The 26,528-nt window shown below is 40.8% G+C and overlaps 1 protein-coding gene across 1 annotated transcript in view; it reads left to right on the top strand.

Moving 5' to 3' along the window:
- ZC3H12C (zinc finger CCCH-type containing 12C) overlaps positions 1–21,523 on the top strand; it is a 26,264-nt gene extending 4,741 nt beyond the window's left edge. The window contains exons 2-6 of the mRNA XM_009999395.1: positions 1,032–1,798; positions 13,827–13,966; positions 18,211–18,445; positions 19,258–19,364; positions 20,127–21,523. Of these exons, the coding sequence (XP_009997697.1) occupies positions 1,032–1,798; positions 13,827–13,966; positions 18,211–18,445; positions 19,258–19,364; positions 20,127–21,523 (2,646 nt within the window). The remainder of the gene's footprint in view (positions 1–1,031; positions 1,799–13,826; positions 13,967–18,210; positions 18,446–19,257; positions 19,365–20,126) is intronic.
- The last annotated feature ends 5,005 nt before the right edge of the window (positions 21,524–26,528 follow it).

Raw genomic sequence — 26,528 nt, forward strand, 5'->3', positions numbered from 1 at the left:
GGGAAAGAGATAGGAATCTGCCTTTAAATGCAGATAATGGAAGTAATCTTTGCAATGAAATGGGTAGCTAACTTCTGTGTAACTACTGTGATGCAAAATTCCTCCAGAAATAAAAGATGTGGCAAGTGTATGAAGTCCATAAAACTGCTGCTTTTCTTCTTCAGTTCTTCCTACATGACTTATATATTTGTATTTAGTTTTGATTCAGCAAAAGGCTTGCACAAGTCTAGTCCAAGAGTTGAAATCAGCTTTTAATTTGGTTGCCCTGTTGGCTTGATGAAAGGTCTGTTGCAACCAGTGCAAAGACTTCCACTGTCTTTTTTTGCCATAAGATCAAGCCATGTCTCTAAATGCTGTATATGTTACTAATACAGAACTCTGTTGAGAGCAGTTAGTCTTTCTTGACTTAATTATCACTTTATAAGGGAATTCAGGAATAGTTTGTCTGCATGCACTTGAACTGATAATGTCTTTTAGGGCCAATAAGTTTATTTAATTATGTTTTCTGTTATTATTTCATTTTATGTGTTATGATGTCTTATTTTTGCCTAGTAAGCCAGATGATCTAGTAGTATGCTAGTTTATTTCTATTCAGCAGAGAGTTTAAGGTATTTAATATAAACAGCTTTTCTACTATTTGTATTTTATAGCTGTGTTTTTTGTTATTGTTACAATGCTGTCTTAAGCTAGAAGAAGTACCTTAGTTCCTTTAAATCATGACAAGGCTTCTGTCTCTGCATTACGGTAGGTAAACTTGCAGTGATTTATTTCCTATTCTTTCATAAACCTATTTCTAGAAATGTTTGAGTATAAGCATTTGATGCATTCAGAAGACAGTTGATCAGTTGTTTATCTGCTTAGCTATAGATGTTCCATAGGAAAAGTTTTTTCCCCTCAAAATTTTCAATGCTTATAAGAAAAGGTTGTGTTTCTCTTTTGGGAGAGAATAAATGCAGTTCTGAGAAATAAGCAAGAAAATACAAAACAAGTAATACATGTAACCAGTTGCACCGTTTTTGTTCTCTCTTTAGGAATACAGAACACTTTATATTCAGGAATACAAGGAAAACAGCAAAGTGGAGTCAAGTACATGCAGCAGCTTCATGGGCTTGAAGGATCATCTGGGGCATGATTTAGGCCACCTTTATGTGGGGAGCACTGGCACACAAATAAATGCAATTGTACCTTGGTCAATGGCGGAGAAGCCAACGATGGATAAGGTTAATTCTAGGAAAGAAGATGCAGACAAGGAGGCATCAGAAGAGACTTCTGGAAGCTCCAGCTGTGACTCTGAAGAAAGCACAAATTCTGATAATGATTCGGAGAGACTGAATAATTCTGCATCAGAATCGCATTTATTGCCTAAGACTCACCGACAGCTGTGCCGATCTCCTTGCTTAGAGCCTCATATTCTAAAAAGGAATGAAATCTTGCAAGACTTTAGGATAGAAGAGGCTCAGATAGTACCTAAGGAAGTCAAAAAGCCCCCTGATGTGGTGAAAGAATATCAAACCAAACTGGAGTTTGCACTTAAGTTGGGTTACTCTGAAGAGCAGGTTCAACTTGTACTAAATAAACTTGGTACTGATGCTTTAATAAATGATATTTTGGGAGAACTTGTCAAACTTGGGAATAAAACTGAGACTGAGCAGACTGTAACTAATGCTAACACTAGTGTAATGCGTGAAGCATCCTCCATAGAGTCTCAGAGGTCAGAGTCTCCACTGCAAGAGGAAGTGACAGAGGATGGTGACAACTTGAGGCCAATAGTTATTGATGGCAGCAATGTTGCAATGAGGTATGTGACAATGAAGCTTTTCCTTTTGTATTTAAACAAAAACTGAATGACCTTGTCCTGTTGAATCACTGATGTTTGGTGTAATTGCCTGAAACTGTATGCAGGTTCTTGCTCAAGCATCTTTGTTGACCACACAGTATGTATGCCAATCAATCTAGACTGGAGGTCTGCAAAAGTTCTGTGGTTTGTACTCACTCATAAAACAACCATAGGTTAATGCCAGCCTCCCTGTGTAGGCAGCTATCAAATCTCTCCTTCTGACTGCCAGTCTAGTTCTTAATTTTTGATAGGCACCATTGCTATGGGAAATTGCTGTATCCAGTTCCATACAGAGGTTAAGTTGTTTAAGGGATACTTCTTGGTAGGCTAGTCTGTGATAATTGGTCTGTCTGTACAATTGGTCTGGTTTGTCACATTTGCAGTGTGGATTTATTGCAAATAATTCCTGAGATTACTGTGCTTTAGATTTCCACTTATATTCCCACAGATAACACACTTACCTACAGCATTCACCAGACATGACCCTGCCCCTCTAGGTCTGTGGGGAGGTGAGAGGTTCATGCCTCATTGGTGATTAGAGGAAGAAGGAAAGGACAGAGAGAGACATGCAGAGACATGGGGGTTTTATGGCTATATAAATGATTAAATCACAAATTGATTGGTAACTAACAGGGTAGCTCATAAGGGTTATCTGATTACTAGCACCATGTTTTAGAAGGTCAATTTTAGTCTTCTGATGAATTGGTGTGGTTTTCATTAGCTTAGTAGTATAAGTTCATGTAAGAAGTCTCTGGGCTAAAGGCCCAGCATGTTTTAGCTCCTAATCAAGTTAATTACCTTTAAATGAGGCTTTTAAAAATGAAGCTTAAATACAGCTCTAATTTATGGCAGTAGGTTTTCTTTATTTAAGTAGATGTATTAGCCCATAAAGCAAGGATATTAATTCTTTGTAAATGGGGTATTCCTGTGAGTTCTTTCTACCTGATGTGTCACTCCTAATCTTTTAGTTCAACTTCAGATTTAAAGGAAGTATGTCCAGTTGAACAAACACTGTTCTGGTACTCAACTGTGAAGTTATCCAGAGACTTCTAGAATGGCTTTGGATTGTGTTTCACATAAATCCAAAACAGTTGTGTAAGTGTTAGCTAGTTAGCACAGCTCAGACTTGGTGGGTGGATGTAGATTCAGCTTCTCCCACAAACTGCACTGAACACATTCCAGAAGTAGCTCCAGGTCAGTTGCTTTCCCTTAATGTTTATCATCTGTTAGCATAAATATATAGGACCTGCCTTCCTATGGTCAATTTACTTTCTTGACCACCTACATAAATGAGCCCAAGTATGGGTGCATGCTATGCATGCTACAGGGCCTTAAAACAGATTAAATCTACTAATAGAGCAGTCTCTATCCAAGAATTGGAGCAACAGAGCTTTATTTTTTTTCTACCAAATTCAATCACATAATCACTCATTTTGGAAGGGACCTCTGGAGATCTTCTAGTCCAGTCCTCTCCACAGAGCAGTGTCAATTCAAGGCTGTATCAGGTTGGGTTTTGAATGGCTCCAAGGATGGAGACTTGACATATTCTCTGGGCCAGTGTTTGAATGCCCTGACTGTAAGATAAAGTTTTCTTTTTTTATGTTTAAATAACATTTCTTGTATTCCAGCCAGGTCATGCCTATTGTCTCTTGTCCTGTCACTGGACACCAGTGAGAAGGCAGTTTCTATCTGCTTTATTCTCTCCCACCAGGTATTTATAGACATGGGTAAGATCCCCCTGAGCCCTCTCCAGCCCAAACCGTTCTATGATTCTCTAGTACCAGTTCTCTCAGCCTCTCCTCATATGACAGCTGCTTCAGTCCCTTGATTAACTTTGTTGTCCTTCACTGGACTCTGTTCAATATTTTCCATGTCTGTTTTACATTGAGGAGCCTAGAACTAAACTTAGCACTCCAGATGTGTCTCACCAAGGCTGGAACAGGCTCCCTCATGAACAGCACCTCCCTTGACCTGCTGCCAGCACTTTTCCTAATGCAGTCCTGGAGGCTGTTGGCCTTCTGTGCTGCAAATGCATATGCTGTCTTGTGGTCAGTTTGGTGTTCACCAGAACCCCAAGGTGTTCTCTTCAGAGTTGCTTTTCAGTTGTTTTTTCCCCAGCCTGTATTGATGCCTGGTGTGAGTCCCCAGCTGCAGGACTTCTATTTCCCTCTGCTAGGTACCTGTTGGCCCATTTCTCAACCCTCCCAGGGTCCCTCTGAATAGCACTGCACCCATCTGGTGTACTCCTCCCAGTTACACATCCTCATCAAACCTGGTGAGGGTGCACTCTGCCCATTTTCCAGGTCATTAGATCTATCTAGGTCTAGATGATTACAGAAGATGCTAAGCAATGCTTGTGTCTGTATCAGTCCCCAGGGTTCTAGTCCTAGGGAACACCCCCAATAACCTTTCAAAGATTACCAAAAGTGGCCTCACAATGTCCTTAGCCAGCTCCTTCAACACCCTTGAGGGCCCAGCAGCATGGGAATACCCTGTTTCAGTGTTCCCCAACCTCTGCTGAGGGCAAGTCTTGTTCTGTTGCCTTTGCCCAACTTCCTGCAAATCAGGTGGACCAATTTTGAGCTTGGCAGAGGTGATGACTGAAAATCAGCCAGGTTTTCTGGGCCCCTCTCATCTCCAGGGTTATGCTGCATGGAATTCTCCTGAACAGGCCAAATTCTGCTTTCCTGAAGTCTGGGTTTGTAACTCTGCTTTTTGCTCTTTCTTCATGGGATCCTGAATTCCACTACTCACAGTCACTTCAGCCAAGGCTGCCCCTGACCTTCACATCTCTGACTAATTCTTCCTTATTTAGGAGGTCCAGCAGGTTCCCTCATTGAGTCCTCAGTCACCCATGTTAAGAAGCTATCATCAGTGCACTCCAGAAACTTCCTGGATTGTTCATGCCTTGCTGTGTTGGCCAGTCTACTGACAAAGATGCTTCTGCTCTGGTTTTGCTCAGCCAGTAGTGAAGATGCTTTTGTTCTGCTTGATCAGGTAGATCCCACCTTTTCCTTGAAATCAGATCTTGATTATGAAAGATGGTCCCATGTTTGTAAAAAATGAATCCCTGTTGCTGACACCAGTCATGCAAACAGTTGCTTTCCATCAGGATCTCTCCTTTCCCCTTCAAGAAAATAGGCTGTAGTAAATAAGCATTTTAAAAAGAAAGATTTCTATTTTAACAAGTGAAAGAGCAATGTCCAAAGCAGTGGAGGAGATGCAGGAATTCACCAGTTGAGACTGTCATGTTCAAATTTATGTATATAAATGTCCAGGATCCTGTTACAAGTAATTAACCCATGAACTGGCACAATCTGTTCTTTTCATTCCTTTTACCTTTTCCAAACTGTGGCTAATGAGCTCTCTTTGGAGTTACTAACAGGAAATGGACCTGTGCCCTAGGCAAGACTGTAGGTAATGTTTTGACAGATATTCTTGAGAGCTCTCTCATACGTTCTCACAGAAGAGGGTAGACTGATTCTTACCCCCCTGTTGTCGTACATGTACTTGATGATACTGTTTACTATTAGAATTATTCTAGATAAATACTGCTAATTTTCATTTAAGGGATATATTTGATGAGGTGGGCAGGGGAGAAGTTTTGTGGAGAAGGTTGAGGTGAGCAATGTCCAATAATAGAAGTAGGATGAGCCATTCTGTGATCCCAGCAGGATCAATCACTATATGCTGCCCTGTGTTTCCATTGCATGACTAATTAAGAATGCAGTTTCACAAAACAGCTAATGAGTGACACAGAGTGACTTACTTTCATCCTTGCCTCAATCTCACTTTCCTACCTGCATCTCATCTAGTGACTGTGTGGCTGCAAAATTAGTTGATTAAGCTTCCTAATTCAAATTCAATTTGCCCATTAGACCTGTAAATTAAATGTTTTTATGGTTGAGAGAGCAGCTAGGTCTGACACAAGGGAGGAAGGATCCATCTGATTATGTGACTGGATGTTCATATTTGTGCAACTGGTTGCATCCAGTCAAGTGGTGGTGGGTGCATTGTGCTCCTTGAGGCCAGTGTAGATCAAGGCTTGGGCCAGAATAATTTACTCTGGCCAGCCAGGGCCAGCATATATGCTGGTCTAGTCTGGTGACTACTCCTGTTTCAGATAAGCTCCTTTAGCAAGCTGTAGTTTAAAAAAATAATAATAATAAAACAAACAAAAAACCCAACACCTCTCATTTATTTTTTGTCTTTTGGTAGTGCTTGGAAAGCTTTTCTTATCCTTTAAGATGGTATTGCTTGTCATTCGTGCCTTAAACTGAAAATGGTTGGTCAGAAGCACCTTGTGTATTTCAGGTTTAAGGCTCCAGTATTGGCTAAAGAATATGAACTGGTTAGAGTTTTCAAAACAAAGCTAACTCACTCTTTCACCTGAATAGCAGAAAGGTGGCTTTTGCAGTCTATGGCTTGAAGAATTGCCTATTAGTTTCCATGGGATGCTTCAAATCTTGTCATAGTCTTTCATTTTCTAGCTTTCATGGTGTTGACTTAATCCTTTTCCAGAAGAGGAAAGATGACTACACATTAAAGCCTAATACACACAATCTTTTGTTAGAATGTTGTATGGATGGTCTCATTTTTTTGTGTGTGTGAACTTAAAATGAGAGCTGAACCACAAATTAGATAATCCCCTAGAGCAGCAGTGGAGCTCTTGGTAGACACTTCCCACAGTTGAGAGTGAAGCTGGACTAAGGGACAGGACCCAGGATTCAGTTATAAGCAGTGACCTGTGTTGGATTTCCAGAGAGCTGTGTAAGTCTAACTCTGCTTCATAAACTGGGGGTTTTTTTGCATGTAGATGATGATGATGTAAGGCAAAATCTACTTTTAGAACCTTAGTCTACATGAGCATGAGAGGCATTAGTCCATTGACATAAAAATGAACTCAGGATGTTACTTAGTGTAAACTGCAAAGGATAGATACAAGACAGGTAACACAATTCAGTCAACAGTAGTTCTGTATCCCTGTCTGATGAGATTTAAAGTTCCCTAAAATTTCCCTTTACATAACTAAGATAGGCAAAAGAAGGTGATCTCTGCCCATCTAGCAACAGCAGCTCATCACCTCTTCATCCTTACACCTGTCTATACTCTGTTCTTGGACCTGCTTTTCGTGCATCTCTGATTTTCTCAGCTGAGCCTCTGCAGTCTGGAATGGAGGGGAGAAGGTCCTGTTTCTCTGTGAGGCAGCAGAGGAAAGGTTTTGAAATTCTCTTTGGCCCCTTCATTTTAAGACCTTCCTTTACTGCGGAGGTTACTTCTCTGTTTTTTCTGAGCTTTGCTCAGGCTTTTGCCACCAAGAGGTGAGGAATGAAAACCAGAGTTGTTAGTTACAAAGACAGAAGATATTAACTACTTTATTAATTTTCTTCTGTTCCATATTTGCTACTTTTTCCTGGCTACCCTGGGTGCCTTCCAACTTCTTTTAACAGTGAAAAGAATGGATTTAAATTTTATGTAAATGTATATAAAAGTTTATGTTGAAATCATATAGGCAAAAAAGAAGTCTGCTGTGCTCAGAGAGAGCACAACATTAAGATAGCCCTGAGAAGCAAATAATTGGATATTTTACTTGCTGTATTACAGATTTTAGACAACCACTTTCACAATTACGTAGGCAAAAGAACTGGAGTATTTTGATCACGTGCCACCTGTGTTTGCTGGCTGAAATAAATTAGTCTTGTTTTGAGCAATTACATTCTTCTGAAAACTTCACCCCCAGGATTCCCATGCCATGGCAGTGATGCTCTTCATTTTCCCCCTTGGAAAAACTTGGCCTGTGTATTTAAATGGTGCTTGATGGTACTTCATTGTACAAGGGAAAATGCAATGCAACTGTAGAGTTAATTTTTATTTGTGAAAGAAAAATGCTGATTTGGGATTTTTATATTTTTTAAGTTATAAATTCACTCCCACTTGAGACAGGTATTTTGCACTTTTCTTACAACTTTCATGCCCAGCCATCCCTCCAGCTGTGGATGTTCTAGGTGCTTGGTGGCATCAGAAACATAAACACAGGCCCGACATATAGCAGATATCCCAGGGCCATTAAGGACTTTCATCCAACTGGAAGAAGTGTGAGATACCCAGAGGTACCTAACCAGCAGTAAACATCTCTGTTTAGGCAACTGAGTCTTGCCCTTGTGCATGAACAGTGAGGCAGGTCATTTGGCCATAGTAAAAGGTCCACCAATACCCTGTCTACATAGAAATTTTTCCAGAACTGCAAGTCAACCAAAGGATGGTTTGATGGTCTTAACTATGCCATATGTAGTTTTCATATGCCAATTTAATTGCATCTGTATTTTAATAAACTAACAATTTAGCAGTGGTCTCTGGCATTAGCCTTGACAATTAGCACTGGCTTTGGCCTCTTCTCAGATCACATGTTGCTGAGCTTCGTATACACCCTTGTGTCTTGGTACCTTGATTCAGACATTCATCCCTCATTGACACCGACGGTCTAGTTTCTTTGGTTATTTTGAGGTGTCACTTTAAGGAATAGATACAAATATTTTTCCAGCAAGTAACAGTCATGTGGGTAGGATCTTGTCACTGGCAGCTTTGAGTTTAACTTCTCTTTGCCTGGTTTGACCTCTGACTGCTGAGTGCATGACTCTTGCTTGGTCAGACACCCACGTGTGTGTCTGCCTGGCAGCTGCACTTGCTGTACTCCATAGAGTGCCCTGACATTGGAAGCCCTAGAGACAAAAGGTGTTTTGAAGGATGTTGCAGCTTCCAAGGCTTTTTGCCTTCAAAGACTTCAAAGCATTGAAGTAACCTATTATGAGCTAATGGAAAAAAAAAAACAACATTCAGGAACTGTTTAATCCATTTTATGTCAGCAAGCAAAATATAAGGAATAAATGCAGGACTGATGGAAGCTCTGGAGAACTGAAAGGTGTTTCGGGCCAACTTATTTCTGTGATTAGGAAATTAGTAGACCTTAAATAAATAAATAAATGGGGTGAAGCTAGTGGCAAACCAGGCTGCCAGCCAATGAGTCACTAATATAATACAGGATGGAAATTCTTATCTGTCTATACTATGGACTAAGTACTGTTTTCCTCCTGTGACATGACAGAATAAAATAGTTTTGTAACTCTCCAAATTTATCAGGCAGATCTCTGTGTTAGTTTTGTTCTTCTTGCTTTTAATTAACATTCTTTTACATGGAAAGTACCTTGATGTGCCCAGATTCCAGTTGTATAAAAAACCTGTATGTGTATTGCAACAGATATTATTGTAGACCTCAGCTCTAACACCTCTTGTCATCAATGTGTATGTTTTCTGTGGCTGTCAAAATCTGAGAGCTGTGTTGGTTTTAATATTGCATAAGAGCACACCAGAAGTCTTGTAGCTTGGAAGCTGTCAATGATTTAGGAGTGTATACCACAACTCTTTCCATGACAGTCACTTGAAAGTCTATTTTGGGGGCTACAAAGGTAACAGAGAAAATACTGTTCTCATCAGATGTTTTTACCACTTTCTGCTCACTCTCCTGGCCTGGAAAATACTTGATTGGTTTTTGCTTGGCAAGTGTAATACTACTTTTTTTTTTTCATTTAAAATAAAACCACAACTGTGAACAGGCCAAATATTAAAGTGGTGATAAAAAGAGTCATTCATGCATAGTATGAAAGAGAAAGAGATACTTCTAAAGGAATATGCTGTATATTCCTTCAACTAAGAGTGGTAGATTAAAAATAGTCAACAAGCAGAACCAAAGCAGTATACACCAGTGTCTCACCCAGGACTACAGCTGTCGTCCTGACTGCTCTGAGCTTTTACATATAATCACAAAATTACTTAGGTTGGAAAAGACCTTTAGGATCATCAATTCCAGCCATAAACATAAAGCTGGCAAGTCCGCCACTAAACCATGTCCCTAAGTGCCACATCTGCATATCTTTCCAGTGACTCCAGGGACAGTGACTCAACCACTTCCCTGGGCAGCCTGTTCCAATACTTGATAACCCTTTTGGTGAATAAATTTTTCCTAACAGCCAATCTAAACCTCCCCTGGTGCAACTTGAGGCCATTTCCTCTTGTCCTATGGGGAACTACAGGCCAGTCTGCATCAGCTTGATCCCTGAGAAGGCAATAAAATGGAAAGATTTTCCAAACATATAGAAGGATATTATAATAATATAATAATTGGGAAGGTCTTTTTAAAAGGAAGTTTTTTTGACAAAGAAATACAAACATTTCCACTCTTATTTGCAACTAACCAGAAAAAAAAAAGTCAGAAGCAGCAGCATGATTTCAGTCTTTTCACCATATGATGTATCATAAAGCTGATGAAGCACAAAGATCATCCAAAGGCAAGCATCAAATCTGCATGACAACAAAACAGAAGAAAAGAACAAATTTTAATTATACATCTTTTTCAAAAACTTTCACACTAATCATTTAAATTTCTTGGAATTTGTATCCACTCAGATACTAGCCTAGGCAAGTGTCTGAAAAGGAGCAGAAAATGTGAAGAATTCTATGAGCCATAAATCCACTTACTCAGCAATGCAGAAAAGCTCATATGCATTGTAATGCATTTCATATTCCTGGTCAGTAGAGTTTAAATATATTAAAATGTATGTTCTAGATGAAAGAGTTTTAATAATCTTTATTAGGCAGGAGAAGTATAAGGAGCTGAACTGCCTGGTCCTCCCTCTGACTTTAAAAATGTGGCTTGAGTTCCAGCCTGACTGAAAGTGATAGGCCAGAATGACCATTTCTTTCAGAGGGGGCAGGATTTAAATCCAGAAATTATTTTTCAGACTTAGGGGAACAAACACGCAGTTACTAAAACACACTCTTGACAATTTTCTGTCAGGAGTGAAAAGTGATTTTATCCATTTGAAAGAACGGAGATTGTTTAGACTAACCACAGTGCAGTGATTTCACTAGAATTTAGTAGCTGGACAAAGCCTTTCCCAGTGGTTTTAAAATGGATTGCAGTGTATTTGTGGTTGCACATGACCTGCTGATAGCATGAACAGTCATTTTGGGTACCAGGCTTTGCAGAGGAGGACTAATGGCTGACCACTGGGCACTGAACACACACGAAGTGTCCTCATGGTGTGTTGTTGCAGGGAGATGTGATTAAGCTTGCCATGGCTGTACATACTGTTGGCCATTTTTTAATATGCATGTGCATTTTAAATGTGACATATCTGTGTTTGGTTTGGTTTCCTGTTCCTGGGAAGTTATGAAATGCACAAAGATACTTTTTCAGCCAAACAAGCAGACGAATAACTATAGTATAAACCAGTGCCTAGAAAAATTATTGCTGTGTTTTATTATTAGTGTTATTTCAGTGTAATAGTGTATTTCATGAGGATATTGTACAAAACAAGGAATGTGTTTTTGCAGAGGCCTAGAACCATTGTTCCAGACAGGTTTCCTAGTATAGCCCTATATAGGCACTGGAGGTGGATTTAAACTCACCTTGGACTATGCTGTATTATCTAAAATCTATCTACTTTGATTATTATGACCAGTGACAATTGCAGTATCTTCGTATAGGATTATGTTTCCAGGTCCTGTTTTGGCATCATTAGAAAAGAAAGTTGTATAGTTCCTCACTTAATCTGAATAATGATAGTGGGCTCCTCTTCTCCCCTTCTTCTCTTTTTCCCCCTTTAGTCTGGGGCCTGTGACCTTCAACACAGCCTCTACTGGGGATGATACTTTGTGAGAGGTGTTAGCCATGACTCATCTTCTCTCAAAACCTAGACACAGGTGAACATGTACACCACCTCCTTCACAGGCTTCTGGAACCTGAACGTTGTTTCAGAATTTTTCTCGCACTTATTGTGACACTTAATCCATTGCACAATTACTCAAGCTCCCCCAGTGTATCAAGAGTTGTACAGCAGTGCTATGTTACAGAGGGCTGGAGATAGCAGGTACTTTTAAATGGTCCTACTAAAAACAAACAAACAAACAAAAAGTTTTAAAATAACTTTCTGGTGTTTTTCTTTACTTCAAAACATGCAAGTGGGAGGAACTTTTGAGATCCCTTTGGCTACCTATCATCATGCTGTCCTCTTCACAAATCACTTCACAGACTAACTTTCTGGAAAGCAGATTGTGATGCACTTGTACATGACAAGCCAGCCAAGCAAGAAGCAATGGCTTGCTGCCATGCCTCTGTGTTTCTTCTGCTATGTATTGCTTTGAGGTTGGGAGAGACCTCACAAAAGTTGTACATGCAGAACACTGACTGGAGAGGAGTCATCTGACTTGTTCTGGAAAGTGTTCAGTGAGGAAATCCCAGAATCCATGGGCAGACTGTCCCATTGATCAGTTAGAAGGCTGCTTCTAACATATTGTTTAGCTGTTCCTTATGCTAGTTGAGGACTTTTCTGTCCACCCAGTCAGTGGTCAACCACAACTGGCACAGGGACATATACCCAGTTGGGTGCTTGCTCTCTCCAACAGCAGGACTTGGGGAGAAAATGGAGCAAGAAAACTCATGGGTCAAAATAAGGACAGGGAAGTCAGTCACCAAGTACTGTTGCATGTCAAACAAATTCAATTTATAGCTAGTGAACTTAATTGTTAATTACTGATTGAGACAATGGGAAACAAAAAAGACAAACATTAAAATATTTAGGGGAAAAACATCTATCCTCTGATTTTCCCAGGCTCACTTCACTCCAGACACCTCTCTTCCCTCTTGTCATGGTGGCAGGTGACACTGGGTCTCTGCAGAGAGGCCATGAGTGGCATCAGGGGTTGGGATCAGGACATGGCTGTTTCTACTGCTCCTTTCATTCATGCTTTTCTTCCTGTGCTCCACAGGCTGCAGTCCCTCTGGGGTTATAGCTGTTCCCCATAGAGCACCTCTTCCTCCTCCACCTTCCAAGGCCTTGGTGTTCCTTCACTCCCTCCTCTATGATGGAGCTGGCAGGAGCTGGGCATGCCTGGCACAGGGCATCCCCTGAACTCTTCTCACAGTGGGTACCCTGCATCCTCCTGCTGCCAGAACTTTTCCACAGATACCCAGTGGTTGATTGCTGTTCTCTATTTTAATTACCTTATTTATATTGAAGATTGTTTTGTTCTTCCACAGGCTACTTTTTTACTCCGGATTAACTACATGCACTTTTCAGCCATTACCCATAGACCTTGTTTCACTTGCTTTTTGATTCTTTCAGGTTCCTCTGTGTCTTTTATAATACATCGTGCCCAAAACTGAAGTTGGCTGAGGACTCATCTGCCTTTAGAAAATGACATAATTGCGTCTCTTGCCTTACCTCAGACAGTTATTGCACAACAAATGCACACCTTTTGTTTTGCTTATGTCTGATCCATTTCTGCTGAACTGTCTCTCCACAGCTTGTTTTATTACACAGTTAATTTCTCCTTCTGAAGTGCAGTGCAGAGCAAATTCTTAGTTTTGTCATGTAGATTTTGGACAGTCTTTTCAGTTCGCCTAATTTGGTCCTGCTGGAGTGTCTGCCTCCCCCTGGGGCTTGGAGTCCTTCTCTCTCATTTCAGATGGGATCTCACAGAGCTTCTGCAGCCAGGATCTGCTGCCTCTTCCCTGTGCTGCCATGCACACCACTGCTCAGTACTCATCTGACACCATTTCTTAAACTTGTTGCAGTCTTCCATGTCGCCTCCTATTTCAGACTGCCTGTGTTCCCTCATCAAGTCTCTGTGGTGCTTGTTATACCCCATACTTTTCGTTGGGCTATGAGGATTTTTAACACTCCTTACTTACATTTTTCCTTACTTGTTGAATCCACGTGCAGAGGCTAAAAATGTTGGGCAGATTCAGTATCCCTCTTTGACACCATTTTGCAAGTGATGGCAATATTTGGGCAAGGCTCAGACTAACTCTCAGTTGGCTTTCAAAGCCACAGAGCAAATGAAGAGCATGACTTTGAGATCCATGTTTTGCTATGCTCCATTTAAGGTCATAGAAAAGCAAAGTCATAAGAAATTACAATGTGTGTTTCAGCCATGGGAACAAAGAAGTATTTTCTTGTCGAGGAATCAAATTGGCTGTGGACTGGTTTTTGGAAAGAGGCCACAAGGATGTGACCGTGTTTGTGCCAGCGTGGAGGAAAGAACAGTCAAGACCTGATGCTCTCATCACAGGTAAGCACTGTTCTGCCTTTACTGGTTTGTTTGATGCTTTGCATGGCATGAGTGCTCAAATGAACAAACCTTTAGAAATGAAAGACTATGATAGGAAGTATCTTTGGTGCAGTAACTTCATTGCAGTCTTCAGGAAGGAATAAGACAAAGCAATGCCCTCCTCTAAGTCCTCCTTTCTGCTCACCTGATAAATTTTCCATTAATGTTGCTACTTTTTAATTAAAGAGTGTAATTGCCATTTTGTAAAACTGTTGTGCCCTTGTAGCATTGGCAGCATAGAGGTTTGAACTTAGTGATTCACTGGGTGATCTTTCTTGTGAGCAGATTCTGCCAGGGTGCCCTGTCTGCCAGTCACCTCAGTGAGTCATTGCCCACACTGGGGTTACGGGAATATCCTGAACCCTTCCCCTTTTCATCATAACTGTAAAAAAGTGGGACATCTTTTGAAAATTCTAGTTTTGGCTGTGTTTATCTAGAAAAAAATAAAGAAATGTAGATGCATTCATGTCTCGATCAAACTAATTCTGTGTAAAGGCAGATCTGTCCTTCTTTTGCTCTAAAGTTGAAGCAGAGGAGAATTCAGGGTTAAAAAATTGGTAGGATTTAGGGGGGAGTTGTGGGTTTGGTTTTGTTTTGTTATGCTAAATATGGCTAGGTGAGCCTTTGAGAGTAGTATCTCTGGCTTCTAAAGTTGCAGAATCACAGAATCATCTAGGTTGGAAAAGACCTTTAAGATCATCAAGTCCAACCTTTAACCCTACTCTGCCATGTTCAGCCCTAAACCATATCTCCAAACACTACATCTATATGACTTTTAAAGACATCCAGGGATGGTGACTCAGCCACCTCTCTGGGCAGCATGTTCCAATGCCTGACAACCCTTTCAGAGAAAAAGCAATCCTATGTGCAGCCTAAAGCACTCCTGGTATAGCTTTAGGCTATTCCCTCTTGCCTTATCACTGTTCACCTGTGAGAACAGACCAGCACCCTCTCTACAATGCATTTTGTGGTAGTTGTAGAGAGCGCTAAAGTCTTAACATCAGCCTCCTTTTCTTTAGTCTAAAGAGCCCCAGTTCCCTCAGCTGCTTCTCATAAGACTTGTTCTCTTGGCCCTTCACTGGCTTATTTGCTCTTCTCTGCACCCACTCCAGCACCTCGATGTTTTTCTTGTACTGAGGTGCCCAAAACTGAACACAGCACTCAAGGTGAAGCCTCACCAGTACAGGGTACAGGAGGAGGATCACTTCCTTAGACTCGTTGGCCACACTATTTCTGATACAAGCCAGGATGCCATTGGCTTTCTTGGCCACCTGGGCACACTGCTGGCTCATGTTCAGCCCCTTGCTGATCAGCACACTGAGCTCCCTTTCAGCAGGGCAGCTTTCCAGCCACCCTGTGGCATTGCATGGGATTCTTGTGGCCCAAGTGCAGGACCCAACACTTGGCCTGGTGGAAGCTCATACATTTTGCCTCAGCCCATTGATGCACTCTGTCTAAGTCCCTCTGTAGAGCCTCCCTAACCTCAAGCAGGTCAACACTGCCTCCCAACTTGGTGTAATCTGCAAACTTACTGAGGGTGCACTCTCTACCCTTACCAAGGTCATTGATAAAAATGTTAAACACAAGTGGTCCCAACGCTGAGCCCTGAGGGACCCAGCCAGTGACCGGCCAGCAGCTGGTTTAGCTGCATTCACCACCACTCTCTGGGCCCGGCCATCCAGGCAGTGTTTTATCCAACAGAGAGCATGTCCATCCAAGCCATGAGCAGCCAGTTTTTTCATCAGAATGCTGTGGGAGACAGTGTCTAGGCTTTAGGGAAGTCCAGGTAGACAACATCCACAGCCTTTCCCTCATCCACCAGGTGGGTCATCTTGTCATATAAGGAGATAAGGAAGATTACAGATTTTTGATAACCATTGATGCATTTTCAAATATCTGGAAAGATCTTCACAATCCTTCATTTCATTTGTTTGGTTGCTGCTGGAACATACCATGTTAATGGGAAGAACTTCAGTGTGAGGGTGGTGAGATATTGGAACATGTTGCCCAGGGAAGCTGTCGAAGCCCCATCTCTGGAGGTGTTCAAGGCCAGGTTGGATGGGGCTCTGAGCAACCTGATGTAGTGGGAGGTGTCCCTGCCCATGCAAGGGGGTTGGAACCAGATTATCTTAAAGGTCCCTTCCAGCTCAAACTGTGATTCCATGATTCTGTGAAATATGCAACCACCTGGAATTTTGAAAAAGACTTAAGGATGGTTCTAAACTGTCAGTATTTGTGAGAAGCTTCTTGGTTTAAACAACAGCTGCATCTTTCCTATTATTTACTGCTAATCATCACATGGGAGATGTTGTTATTCTTTCTTAGTGAGCAAAATAAATCACCTTCCATCACACTCATCATTTACCACGTGACTGGGTGGGGTATTGAGTACAAAGAGTTTGGATTCAGTTTAAAATCCTGAGCTTTTTCTATTAAACAGATAAATGCTTGTATCAAATACATTGTTTATATATAATATTAATGCTGTATTTCTTCGTGTTAGAGTCTTTTTTCCTTCCTAGATGGAACACATTCCCTGTCAAGTGTCTTGTGCTACAGAACAGTTGAGTTATTTGAGATCTAAACCATTATTAAGAGCTATGACTCATATTCACTGCATGAGCATTATTTTCTGCCATTTTAGATGTTGTCTGGCTTTTTTAAATGTTTCTTTCATAGCTTGTCTTCTCTGAGCAGGGTGATAGCTGGGAGAATCTACATAAGGAGTTGTATACACCACTACTAGGTGCACTGGTGCTGTATCTAGAATCTCCATTCAGACCAACCTCCTTAGGCCATCTTTCAAAGCTCTTTAAGATCTCCAGGTCCCATACAGGGAAAGATAAAATTATTTTGGATAGGTGATTGATGGACTATATAGGACAAAAAGAAATTGGGTAAAATGTTAAACACAATTACTTAGCAGGATTAAAGATAAATCTCTTTGGATTTGGTAAGACTTCATATGCAAAAATATAAACTCTTCAAAGAAAGATACGTTTCAAACCATTACTGGAGGCAAAATAAAACAGAAGAACTCTGTATTTGCTCTTGGTTACAGATGTCTTTCTAGAGGATGCTGTTAACATTTGTGAAGAGCTTGGGTATTTGTACAGATCATGGGTGTTCTAATCCTTGTGGGTACTGGTAGTAATTCCTTCTCTTGATGGGCAGAGACTTTTTGAAACAGTCCCATTAACAAGAGCTACTGGAATTATTTCAAAAGATGTTTCTTGTTGGGTACCATGAAGAGATGGAAGAGGTCTGTCTTTACCCAGGAGCTCAGTTATGGAAAACCCTTGGCTACACTTGGGTGTAGCCCTCCTTTCACTAAAACATGCAGTATTTTAAAACCACCCCTTCAATGAGAGAGGGTTTTTATAGAATGATAGAATGGTTTCAGTTGGAAGGGACCTTAAAGATCATCTACTTCCAACCTCCCTGCATGGGCAGGGACACCTTAGACCAGGTTGCTCAAAGCCCCATCCAACCTGGCCTTGAACCTTCCAGGGATGGGGCATCCACAGCCCCCCTGGGCAAACTGTTCCAGTGTCTCACCACCCTCATAGTGAAGAATTTCTTCCTGATGTCTAATCTAAATCTCCCTGTGGCAAGCTGATGCCATCACAGAGGCTACCGGCTGTCAGGATGGATCACTACTGGGTCATGATCATCAAAGCACAGAGAGAATGTCCTCTTGTTATCCCTGGCCATGCAATTTCTGTTAATGGTTGTTTAGTCTTATTTGAGGAGAGAGAAGATGGACCAATCCCCACACTCCCCTCATCCACTTTAAAGCCATTCTGTCTCATCCTATCACTACATGTCCTTTTAGAAAGTCCCTCCACAGCTTTCCTGCAGGCTCCCTTCAGGTCTCTGAGCCTTCTGTTCTTGATAAGTAGTGTTTATTTTGAACCATAACAACATGAACAAGGTCCCCTGTGATAGTCTTCGAGAAATGGTGTGGAGTAGGACATTTTAATTTGTTTGGGTTGTTTGTTTTTAATATTGCCAGTTGACTGCTGACTGTAACTTCAAATGTCAGGCACCTCCTGCTGGACTATAATCATTTAAGTCATGTTTAGTCCTAAATGCTTAGATGTTTAGATTTTCTCCCTTGGTTCTAATGTCTTTGGAGATTAAACAAACATGACTTCCTTTTTTTTTTTTTTAATTTTTAAACCTTTGATTCTTATTCCTTGTAGATCAAGAAATCTTACGTAAATTAGAAAAGGAGAAGATTCTTGTGTTCACGCCATCCCGCCGAGTGCAAGGGAGAAGGGTGGTGTGCTATGATGACCGATTCATAGTGAAGTTGGCTTTTGAGTCAGATGGCATCATTGTTTCTAATGATAACTACAGGGATCTAGCTAATGAAAAGCCTGAATGGAAGAAGTTCATAGATGAGCGCTTGCTGATGTATTCCTTTGTTAATGACAAGTAAGTCAGTCTGTCTTTATTTGTGCCACTAAAATAATTGAGAGAAGGAAAATCTGAAGACTTGGATGAATTTCCATCTTACACTCAAATCATTAGGTACATGTAGGAAAACAGAAGAAATATTTGATCATAGATTTTATAATCCAAAATACTCAAACTGTTTTTTGTAGAGCTTTTTATAACTACATATATATATATATATACTGAGACAGCCTGTGGTTAGACTCCTAAATCCTAAAGTCATAGAAAAACTCATGTTGGAATGAACCTCAGGAGGCCTCTAGTTCAGCTGCCTGCTTAGATTCATCTGTATTATCTTTGTAGCCCAGCACAGAGATCAACTGCAGTTACTACTGATGTCTTCTTCTACTTGCATGGACTCAGTATTCTGCCAAGCAGACACTTGTATTTGAGGGCCTAAATAGTGGTGCTAGAGTCCTAGACAATGAGTGCAGTTTTGCAGAGTTAGTTGTGGCATTTTCAGGAATGGCTGCCTTTAGGAATGGGTTGTGTGCAGCCCTGCTTTGCCACAGAGCAGTCAGCTGAGCTAGGCTGAAGGTGTCTGAAGCAGACTAGAAGTGTCTACATGGTGTATTTCTATGACTTGTCTCTCAGGCAGTACCTGCAACAGAAAAGTGGCCTTTCAAAACAGTGCTCAAAGTATCCAGGCTTAAAAATGACAGCATGGGACATTATAGTGTAGGATGCACTCGTGAGGTGCTTGGTCATTTTGGTCATTGCATGAGGAATATGAAAAGACTTGTTTCCTTCCATAATACCTTTTTTTTTTGTTTTTTTTCTTTTCTTTATAGATTTATGCCTCCTGATGATCCTCTTGGTCGCCATGGTCCAAGTCTAGACAATTTTCTTAGGAAGAAGCCTATTGTACCAGAACATAAGAAGCAACCATGTCCCTATGGTAATTTGATTTAACTTGTCAGTTTTCTGTACTAATGGGGCTGGGGACCAAGCTTCAGCTTTATTTTAACACTTCCAAAAATACAAACTTTTAAACAGAGGTTTTTACATTACTATTTTAACCTGAGAATGGTTAAAATGCTGAGCTGAGGGCAGAAACTGAAGTGATCTATTTTTCATGTGCTGGTTAGAGAACATTTCTGTCTACTAATTGAACTAATGGAGCAACTTCATTAGTGATTTGTAGAAATAGATCCAAAACAGCATGTAAATTCTGCAGGCTCCAGAAGGACCTTTTCTAATGTGATTTGGTCATAAGACATCTAAGTTTTCTTCCAGAAAATTGATTGACCTGTCTGAAGTTTAGCTACTGAGCATTCATACAGGCACACCACCATCTGACTGAGCTGAAAACCTGCTGGTCTTACAGGTCTGTGGGACTTTCCTGTTAGGTTTTCTACCTGTCTATCTCCTTGTCCCAGTACAGCAGGTGCATACAGATACACTGACAGTGTTCAGCTCAAAATGTGGTTGGTCACATTGGTCTGCATTCCTGGAGCACTAGCTGCAGCACACTGCCACTGCTTGTTTTTCCCCATAATACAAGAGACGAGATCTTAGATCTCACACCATGTCACACAAAACCATACGCAGGATCTTTCAAATCATCACTAAAACTTTAAACAAGGGGCATTTCCATTGTTTGATGTTTACCATATTTTGGTGAAGCTTTTTTTTCATCTGATTATGTTTGTATTAATAGGGAAGAAATGTACCTATGGACACAAATGCAAATACTATCATCCAGAAAGAGGGAATCAGCCTCAGCGATCTGTAGCTGATGAACTTCGTGCCATGTCTAGAAGCACAGCTGCCAAAACTACTAGTGAAGGAGGACTGGTAAAAAGCAATAGTGTTCCCTGCAGCACTAAAAACGATGGCACTTCTGAGCTGAAGCGCGCTACTCCAAAGAGGCAATCGGATCCTAGTATAAGGACTCAAGTCTATCAAGACTTGGAGGAAAAGCTTCCCACCAAAAACAAATTGGAAACCAGGTCTGTACCTTCTTTAGTTAGTATACCAAGTTCCTCTGCTGCCAAACCCCAAAGTACTGCACCTTTAACTAACGGCCTTCCATCTGGAGTTCACTTTCCACCTCAGGATCAAAGACCACAGGGACAGTATCCTGCAGTGATGATGACAACCAAAAATCACGGAACACCAATGCCTTATGACCAGTATCCAAAATGTGAGTCTCCTGTGGATGTAGGGTATTACTCTATGCTGAGTGCATATTCAAATCTAAGTGTATCTGGTCCACGTAGTCCTGAAAGGCGCTTCTCCTTGGATACAGATTATAGGATAAGCTCGGTAGCTTCTGACTGCAGCAGTGAAGGAAGTGTCAGCTGTGGCAGTAGTGATTCCTATGTGGGTTACAGTGATCGCTCCTACATGAGTTCGCCTGACCCACAGCTAGAGGAGAACTTGAAGTGCCAACATATGCACCCCCACGGCCGCCTTAACACCCAGCCCTTCCTACAGAGCTACCATGAGCCTCTCACACGAGTGCAAAGCTATAGTCATGAAGAACCAAAGCATCACCACAAACCTCCAGTTCCATACATGGCTGTGCATCTGCAGCATCCAGCCATCAGTGCTCGTTCCAGCTGTCCAAACGACTACTCTGCATCTCAGAGTTCGTTGCATGCAAAGACCATGCATCTGGGGAGAGCCCTTGTGTCCACGAGAATAGACAGCGTTTCAGACTCACGTTTATATGATAATTCTCCATTAAGACACAGAAAGCCTTATTCTGGCCAAGATGGGCTTGGAAGCTGGGAGAGGCAGAGTTATGGGATGGATGCCTATGGCTACCGCCAGACCTACTCCTTGCCGAGTAACCCCACACAGCCGTGCTACGAGCAGTTTGCCTTCCAAAGCTTGCCTGAACAGCAGGACCAGACCTGGCGTGTTCCTTACTGCGGAATCCCTCAAGACCCTCCACGGCACCAAGACACCCGGGAGAAGGTTTACATAAATCTCTGCAACATCTTCCCCCCTGATCTGGTGAGGATCGTTATGAAGAAGAACCCTCACATGACGGACGCTCAGCAGCTCGCTGCAGCCATCTTAGTGGAGAAATCTCAGCTAGGTTATTGAGAGATGATGCATCTTTGTGGTGTCCAGTAGTTTTCAGCTCAGCTCTAATGCTGAGGGAGGTTTGCTACAATAGCATTTGGGATCTCCTTCTCAGCAAGGAGGTTATATAGTAATCCGTTTATGTGAAATACTGTATCATGGAGTCTGTATGTATAGCCCCATGCATCAGAAGTACCAGATAGGTTTTGTGTTCTAGTTTGAAATTTTTTAAATGGCTATTTTCACAGCTGGAGAATGTTCCAGTTTAAATTAATATATATATATATGTATCTTTAAAAAATAACCTGTGGTCTCTGGTTATAACATTTGGTGCATCAGGGGTTTATATGCAGCACTTTCTATCCTTGTTACATGTTGTTGGGATTTTTGTTTTCATTTTTTTAACTTGCTGGATGTTTGTCCTCAGGCTGCGTGGTGTTAAAACAACCTGCAAAAAGAGGATTTTGCTTCTTCTGGCAGGCTATTTTCAAGCCAAGTTTTTGAACTTTTTACAACACCATAAGCATGTATGTTTGGTTTGTTGGTTTTGTGAGCTTTTTTGTGCTATAACCATCTATTTATAGGAAACAAAGATTTAATACAGCACTGACTTCATTTTTTAAACAAATAAAGTTACCAGTTAACAGTGAAATGGGTAACAATATATTAGTAATTTATAGTATGGCACTTTTCATTGCTTTCTTTGTTGTGTTTAAATGGTTACATGTTTTGTTGATGCAGTTGATTAGTAAGATCAGATGCAATCAGAGGAGGAAAAAAAATCTCTTATTTTTAAAATAATTTATGGATAAGGTAGAAGCCTAAATGCCTGATTTTCAAAGGTGCTGAGAATCTGCAGCCCCCTTTGAACCTAAAAGAAGCTGCAAATGCTCAGAACCTCCCCAACCAGGCCACCCTGTTTCAGTTCCTGTGCATTGTTACTAGCTCTCTGTATTTCTGGTCAGTAGAAGGGGGCCCGAAATCATAGGGTCTTGTTTAGTTGTTTTATCTGTTTGTCTTTGTATTGCTGCACAAGTGTACTGGATAAAGTAAGCTTTTCATAAAATATTTACCCATTTTTAAATGAATTTAATTATCTCAATGCAAGTTTTGTATTTAAGGTAGTGTTTGATTTTTCTTGCTATTTATCAAGGCTGGCCTGAAAAGGTTGTGTGTGTTGAGGATATGCAACATTTATTAACTGCACTATGGTGGTGATATTGTAGCTCAAAATAATAACTTAAACTTCTTTTTTTTTTTTCTGTTTCATTTGGGGAGGGGAGGATTATGGGGAGAGAAGATACTGTACGTGTTCCTGAAGTTAGTTTTTGGCCTGTTGTATTGTGTAGGCCTGATTCTTGCTACAAATAGCCTAGTTTTAGAAACAGACACAGCACGTCTGTTTTAGTATTAGTAAAGGATATTTCTGGTTTTAAGTCATGGGTTTTACTAGCACCTCATAAGCTTTTCTATATACATATATATATAAAAATAGAAATAGATTTTGCAATTGATGTCAGATGTACTTAGGTGACATAGTCAGTTGCCAACAGTTTTAGGTTTCCATCTATTGTAACAATGTTCAGTGTTAAAAAGTCACTAGTTTACACTGTTACTGCTGATAATTTTCATACACTTGCTGGAATTTAAAGTAAGGCCCTAAAGAACCAGAAAGTACCTTTTACTGTTGATACAAATTGTATCTTTTTAACTGAGAACTATTTTGATTTGTAGATTTAGTAGAAACACAAATGTATAATTATAAATAGTCTTTTGGGCAACATTTTATCCCTTATTTAAAAAGTAGAGATTTCAGATGTAGAGTAGACTTAGGCAAGTAAAAGTAGGTATTTATTTAGGTGTCTGTCTCAATTTCACAGATTAAAAAGGAAAAAAAAGTAAACTATTGGCATCTTCTTCCTTCTAAAATCTTTGTAGTGGGAGCTCACTAAAATAAAGGTAAAATGCTGCCTGAAAATGATGTCCAAGCACCTTTGAATACGAAGACGTTTTCACTACTTGTCCGACACCGTGTGTTGCAGCGAGTAGGGTTTGGGTATAACAGTAAATGCTTCTAAAGAGCATTGTGCTTATAGACATATCCAATAATCTGAACCATGTTCAGCAAACCCAGTCAGGACGTTGTGCTCGTGCGGCTCCCGCTGCGGATGTGCCGCGGGCTCTGCCGGGGCTGTCCCTGCCGCGGTGCCGAAGGGGCTCCGCGCCGTCTGTCCTTCCTTGTCTGTTCAGGGAGAGGACCACTTCCCTTGTGGCAACAGTTTTTCCCTGGATTTGGTTGGTCGCCATCCATAGAGCATGTTTTAATGTAGAGATCGATGCAGCGCTGACGCTGAGGTTTGGACTGGCAAATGGGTCTCATCTTAGTTGTACACTAAGATTTTTTTAAATTGAATTACACTTAAGTACTACACCATAGTGTAGATGCAGCTGTTTTAATAATGCAGTTATTATATTTGTGTTTTTAATGGGTTTCTACATTTATTTTTTATGTAGGAATTTACTTCTGCCAAAAGTTGAATTCCTTTAAGCATGAACAAAAAGGTGTGTTTTTTACAGAGGTGTTTCGTCTTGTTCCCTGTCACACGAACATCAGAATGCTTCCCACTACCTACATGTAGCAGTCTGGCCTGGAGTGTTGGACCAGCAGGCGTAGCTGTGTTGTTGAAATGGTGCAGGGAGACGAATGGGTCTGTGTTGCTGCAGCACCCAGGCCTGGGCTGTCACTGTGGATTGTCTCCACATATGCTTCATGCAGTATTGAATCCCTGGAAGCGTGTTGACCACTGGAGAATTATTGTAAGGGGTTCTGAGCTTTGTACTCAAGCACTGAAAATGCTTTAAAAGTATGAGAACAGAAGTAATTTGGTGGCTATAAAGTTGTGCAATTATGTGCTAGTTCCCTTAGACTCTCTTATGTTGGGTAAAGCAAATGTACTGTGGACAAAATACTGGCCTTGATATTTTATTTTTGCTGTGATAATAGAATGCGGAGTTGCATGGGAACTCCTCCACCACAGAGAGATCAGTGTGTATCTTTAACAGCCTGTGGAGAGGATACCAGTAATAAACATAAAAGCAGTGGTACTGGTCAAATACTGCATTTTTCAAGTGATGCAAATAAGTGAACCGTAACATCCCATGTTCCTTAAACTGTAAAAGCTAGTTCAGTGGTGCTGTCTTTGCCCCAGTTGAGTTCTAGAATAGCAGTGAAGGATAAATACCTTCAAGTTAATCTTTCCCACCATTGAGAAGAGGACAACACTTTCCTTGTCTTCAGTACTTGAGAGTTGTTTTGATACTTAGCAGGAACTCTGTATTTTTAGATACAGTCCCGAGCTATTACAGCTACACCAGTAATGGTATATAGATAGGCAGTTATTTTGAATGCACATTTACATTAGACATCTGCCCACAACTGTTTTGGATAGAACAATGTGTTGCCAGTATTTAGAGTTTTTTAATATGTCCCATGGATACGTAACTTGGCGCTAAACATGCCCAGACTATGACAGTATTAATTGCTTTGTTGTCTTCTTTTATGTTTGTGTGTATATCTACACACACACACACACACATACTTGGCAAGTGGGTTTAAGACTTCTGCTAGCAGCCAGAGGTAAGCTTGTATGTTTCGAGGTGTCCTGTTTTTTATTTGTATGTTTGAATTGTAGCTCAGTCCTCATCTGCAGAGTAGCTCTGGGGAGAGCCAAAAACCTGATGTGTTCCTCTGGCACCCCAAAAAGGAGATGTGCCAGTCTGGTGAAACCTTTGGAAGGGACTTTTGCAGCCTTGGAGTACATGGACTGTTGTTGAGCTGTTGAGCGTCTTCTGCTGTGGAAGTTGTAGCTAACAGTGAACCCTTTTCAAAGAACATGAGAGCTGTGGGTACCTGACTTGGCTCAGAGGGGGTGCTGGCCCCAGCGAGGTGGGCGCCAGAGAGACACCGCAGCACCGCGCCGCAGGAAGAGGCCACTGAAACACTGGTCAGTTTTATCAGCTGATGGTTTGACTAAGGTATTTTCAATGTGTAAAGCTTGAAAAATGAGGCACACGATGCTTTCAGACTGTCCGGAGCATTTAGAGAAATACCCAACTGACTTTGCATTGCTACTGAAATTTTAAAATACTGTGCAATCGAAGAGACCATTTTTTTAAATTATGTAGAAATTATTTATTTTGATTTACAGTGTGACTCTTGCTATTTATTCCTTGCATTATAAGGCTGTGGTGGAGTGCTGTTTGTATTTTTTATTTTTCATAGGAACTAAAACTGCCAAGAAGCAAAAACAATAGATTTAAACTTTAAACAAAATACTTATCACCTTGTTTTGGTTTTTATAAAAGGGCTGAGGTTTTATAAATGTCAAATCATGTGGTTATATATTTTGTGTATTTTAGAGAAGCATAGTTTAATAATTTTGTTGAAATCAAATATGTATGTGCACATTGTTTAGATTAACCGTGTAACTTACCCTAAAATCATCTGTGTGAAGTGTTTGTTCCAGCTAACCTTTTGCTAGGGAATATGAGACCTGTTCAGACTTCATCTTTAGCTGTACTAGAATACTTTTCATCTATCATAAGGTTTCATCAGAAGCTGGTGATCTAGTCACCTTCTCACAGGTGAGATGTCTTATTGGCACCTGAATCACATGACTTTGCTCTGGGTTTTCCTTGCAGAGCATCACAAGGGAAATCACTGGTACCTGTGAATGTGCAGTAGGTTTTTATACAGGCACTGTCAAATGCAGCGTGGTGTTATTAGTTATAAGGATGCTTTAAGTAATTTTCCAGCTTCCATTTTCATGTCTTAAAGGGTTGTCATAACTTGTGCTTGAAATGTTTATTACTGTCGACCTTTTTGACGTTAATGACTGCACGACTTCTCGTCCCCTCTCTTCACTCTCTTGCACACTTACACATGTGCCCAGCATGAACACAAGAACATACCTGGGACGATTTTAGTGGTGTTAGAGAAGACCTGAGTAAAACTGGCATGGGAGCA

Source organism: Chaetura pelagica, unplaced genomic scaffold, assembly GCF_000747805.2.
Source record: "Chaetura pelagica isolate M959 unplaced genomic scaffold, ChaPel_1.0 scaffold85, whole genome shotgun sequence".
In the NCBI taxonomy this organism is placed as follows: domain Eukaryota; kingdom Metazoa; phylum Chordata; class Aves; order Apodiformes; family Apodidae; genus Chaetura; species Chaetura pelagica.